Consider the following 4010-nt stretch of genomic DNA (forward strand, 5'->3'; position numbering starts at 1 on the left):
CCTTCCCGCCGGCTCTCCCGGACCTGCAGAAGACATACTCCAGCTGGAAGCAGACCCCAAATGCCGGGTGAGGGACCATTTCGCTCAGGTGGATGCGGCTCCTCAGGACCAGCGCTTGGCTCGCAGCGCTGCACCGGGATGGAGAATCAGCTGTGGGCAGCGCTGCAGCGGGAGCACATGGCGCTGGCGGCAGAGGGGCTCCCTCCCCTTACCTGGCTCTGGAGCCAGGCGCTGCTGGGGAGGCAACCTGCGTCACCTCTGCCTCCGGCATCAGCACAGCAACCTGCGGCGCCTGCACAAAGCGCAGGCCGTTGTGGACGCCGACATGCAGCCGTCGCTCCCGAACTGCCATCCCATCGCCGTCCGGCGCAGCGTTTGCCTGCAATGGGCAAGTTTTCCAGCTCAGGCAGTGAGTTGGCACAGAATCCCTCCCTGCGCCACCCACGGATGGGAAGTTCAGGTAATCTGAGAGAAACCCACCAGAACAGGACCCACCCTGCCAGCAGATGACAGATGCTAAAGTGTTTAATCATTACAGCAGAATCAGCACAAATCTGGCACATAAAAGAGGACTTGCCCAGCATCTTTACTGCACACCAAGCATTGCTGTTCCTAAAGAGATGTGCTACAACGAGCACTGCTACAGCTGATCTTTGCATGTTCCGCAGGAGAGCAAATCCAAGTTCTGCTTATCATTGTCTGGATGTTCAAAACAAACCCAAAAGGGAGCACCCATGCACTAATCCAGTGAGAAAGGAAGCACGAGGCATGCACAGAAACAAGAAACAAACAAGACAAAACCAAAAAACATGGTCCAAGCAAAACAAATACACAAGCACTGTTTATCTGAACCTTTCCACTCCACCTGCAAGCGCAGTGCCAGCAGCACTGCTTGCGCCCGGTGCCTTCCCCTGCCGTAAGGCCATCGCAGTACCTGAAGCAAGCGGTCGCTGTTCACCAAGTCCAGCAGTTCCTCCTCAAATTCCTCCAAGGAAGGGTACAGCCGGATGGACAGCCTCTCCAGATAGCAGGTGACAGGCTTCATCAGCCGAGGCTTCTGCAAGCAGTCACCTGAAAAGACAAGGTGGTGGCCACAGGTCACACTGTGGCTGGCAGGGACATTGCCAGGGCCACAGGGGCACTAACAGCCAGGCACGAGCCAAAGCAGCTCCAGGGAAAGGTCGTGGCCAGGCAGTCTGTTTACTTAATAAAGCCACCATAACCACTGTGCTGAGGTGCTCTGCAGCGAGGCCCTGGCTCACCCCTCTTCTGCTTTTGAGGGATGGTCTCAGCAGCACCAGGGACTCAGCTGCTTCAGAGGCCTCGCCTGGCTTTAACGTTAACAGTTACAACCCCCAAAACGGTTGGCAGTAGGATACCACTCCACACAGCAAGCTCAGTAACCCAGCTGCAGAACTGAGAGTATTTTTCACCATCCAAATCATCAGATCACTTAACTTTAATTGCAGCAGCTCAAATGGCAAGGCTGCTACCCACAGGGAAAGATTAACGAGGCCTGAGCATGCAAGACCTCGTCCTCCTGAACTTGCCAGACCCCCAGCGATCCCGAGTCCTGCCACCAAGGAGGATGACTTTAAACAGGCTGCACGGGCCTCTCCTAAGACTCCACTGAATAACTGTAATTAAACCAGCCATGACTTATCCCTCACAGCTTTCCAGGAGCAAAGCAATCAATGGAGAGAGAACAGAGCAAAGGCATTTTGACATCTTTCAGGATGAGCTACGAAGGCTGCAGCGCCGACAGGCTGAGCAGGGGAGATCCTTTTGCAAAGGGATGGCTCTGCAGAAAACCCATCAGAGGACCCAGACACCCCCTGCCTGCAGCCTCCCCAGCAACCTGGTGCCTTGAGCAGGAGCAAGGCAGGCAGCAGTGAAGGGAAGGAGCCCTTACCCATGTCTCCACGTGCCGGCTGCAAGCCAGGAATGGCCTGCAGCCCAGATATCAGAAGGTTTTCAGGAAGGAGGTGAAATATCGTCTCTAGGGGCTGGTGAGGCTTCAGGGAGTACTGGAGGTAGCTCTTCTCCATCACCGTCAAGTATTTGTTCTCTGAAGAAGAGAAAACATCCCAAGATGACCGGAACTGGGGGAAGACAGTTTCCTGGTGCTGCTGGTGAAGAAATCGTTACCCATGAAAGCATGCGCTGGGATTAAAGGAAAACCTGGGTTTGCCCAGCCTGGCCTTTCCCAGCTGGCAGCAAGGCACGGCTGCTCAGCACCGCCAGGGCACAGACCGTGTATTGCAGAGACCGGACACACACAACACATTTGGATAAGAGATGCTGCCAAGACAGGAGCGAGATGCAGTGTCTTGCTGCCACTTACTTTCCGTGGGGTCCTGGAAGCGTGGGTGCAGTAAGGCACGTGGTGTCCCATGGTACAGCTTCAATCTGAAAGCAAAGAGCACAGGTGAGTGGTCAGTAAATACACCCTGAAGCACATCTTTATCTCCTACAATGTCTGTGATCAACAGTAAGAAAACACCTCCCGACTCCGCACCTGTGATAAAAACCCCACCCTTTAGGGAAAGGAGAGGCATCCCTTACAAACCCACCACTGCTTTCCCTGCAGTGAAGAATTCCAGGTTTCTAAATGCTGCCTTTGCTTCTGCAGCCCCAGGACCACCCTTACCCGTCCCCAATGCGGTGCGCACTGCCACCCCAGATCCCAGCGTGCCCCATCACGCGGCAGCGAGGGGGCACATACGCTCGGTCCTCCGTAGCTGGATGCGTCACCTCTGAGCTGCTGCTGAAGAGGGGGATGAGCCCAAAGCCACAGGAGAGATGCTGAGAGCCCTCGTCCCCTTTCCCAGCCATCATCACCACTTCCACAACAGCAGTGATGCTGGTGTGGTTCAAGGAGGTGTGGAAGTAAACGACCTGGGTTGGGAAAGGAAAGAGAAGGGACATTTCAGAGCTGGCAGTGGAGCAAAACCTGTCTGGTTTCAGACAAGAACATCTATTAAAACTTCCAGAAAGTGGCTCACAACAAACGACTTCCAGCACCACTCAGAAATCTCAACCTCCTTAAATCTCACACGCCATTAACTTTTCCTTTTCTTTTTTTTTTTTGGCTAACACCCACTTTCCAAAGTAACTCACAGGTGACAGACCCTGTAAGAGTGAGGTTTCAATAAGCCCCTGACCTCTAGCACCACAGCAAGTCTGTGTTGGGAAAGCAGACAGAGTTGGAACCCTCCTGCCACAAAATAAGATGGGACGGGACTCAGGTCACCTCCACAAGATACAATTTAAAGCCAGGTTAATCTTTCTATTAAAAGCTCATTACCACAGCGTCGCAGGGAAAATGTTTACTGTAATCATGGCTGTCAGGAAAGGATAATGGAGAGAGACATTACCACGTCAACTCAGGGAAATAAATCACTATTCTATTACCTTTTATTGCAAAACATCGAAATAATGACTGCTGGCTGCTGACCAACGCCTTGCCTCGCAAAGACTCAGAAAGCCCTTAAAGCCCATCCCTTGTAAAACAGGCTTGCTGTTCCCTCTGCGAGCTCTCGCACCACTTTGGGACAGCGACATGGCGTGGGTGTTGCCTTGACCTGCCAGCGGGATGTCCCCAGTAAGGGTGCCCCCCAGTCTGCCCGTATGGGCAGCAGCTCGAGGAATAGCTTTAGAGAGTTTAGTTGCCAGGCAGGGAGAGAAAAGTGCTGTGCTGGAGGGCAGGCGGCTCCTTCTCTCCCTTCCCAGCGGCGAGGGAACACCGCTCTCTGCCGCCGGCTCCGGACACAGCAGGTGGCACCCCCTGCTCCCGCACCATCACCCAGCCCGGGGGACCCGGGACCCCAATTCCCTCGTTCCAGTAAAGCGCACTGAGCGGGCAGTGTCCGGGTGCACCCCGGGCAAAGGATTGGGGAGCTCTGCAAAGGAAAAGGGGGTGCTGCTGCTGCCTGTGTGCATCGCCACGGACAGACAGACTGACTGACTGCGGGCAGAGCTCACACTCAGGGACTTGCTGCCTGAAAAAG

At 54.4% G+C, this 4010-nt stretch overlaps 1 protein-coding gene across 1 annotated transcript; it reads right to left on the minus strand.

Annotated features, from left to right (window-relative positions):
* Positions 1-23: 23 nt before the first annotated feature.
* On the minus strand, positions 24-2898 carry NPHP4 (nephronophthisis 4; the record flags this gene model as incomplete). The annotated part of the gene is made up of 6 exons (XM_009879114.1): positions 24-128; positions 213-379; positions 935-1071; positions 1913-2068; positions 2345-2409; positions 2651-2898. Coding segments are annotated over 6 exons (878 nt in total), but the record flags the coding sequence as incomplete, so codon positions are not given.
* Between the last annotated feature and the right edge of the window lie 1112 nt (positions 2899-4010).

This window comes from Apaloderma vittatum, unplaced genomic scaffold (genome assembly GCF_000703405.1).
Source record: "Apaloderma vittatum isolate BGI_N311 unplaced genomic scaffold, ASM70340v1 scaffold33701, whole genome shotgun sequence".
NCBI classification, from domain to species: domain Eukaryota; kingdom Metazoa; phylum Chordata; class Aves; order Trogoniformes; family Trogonidae; genus Apaloderma; species Apaloderma vittatum.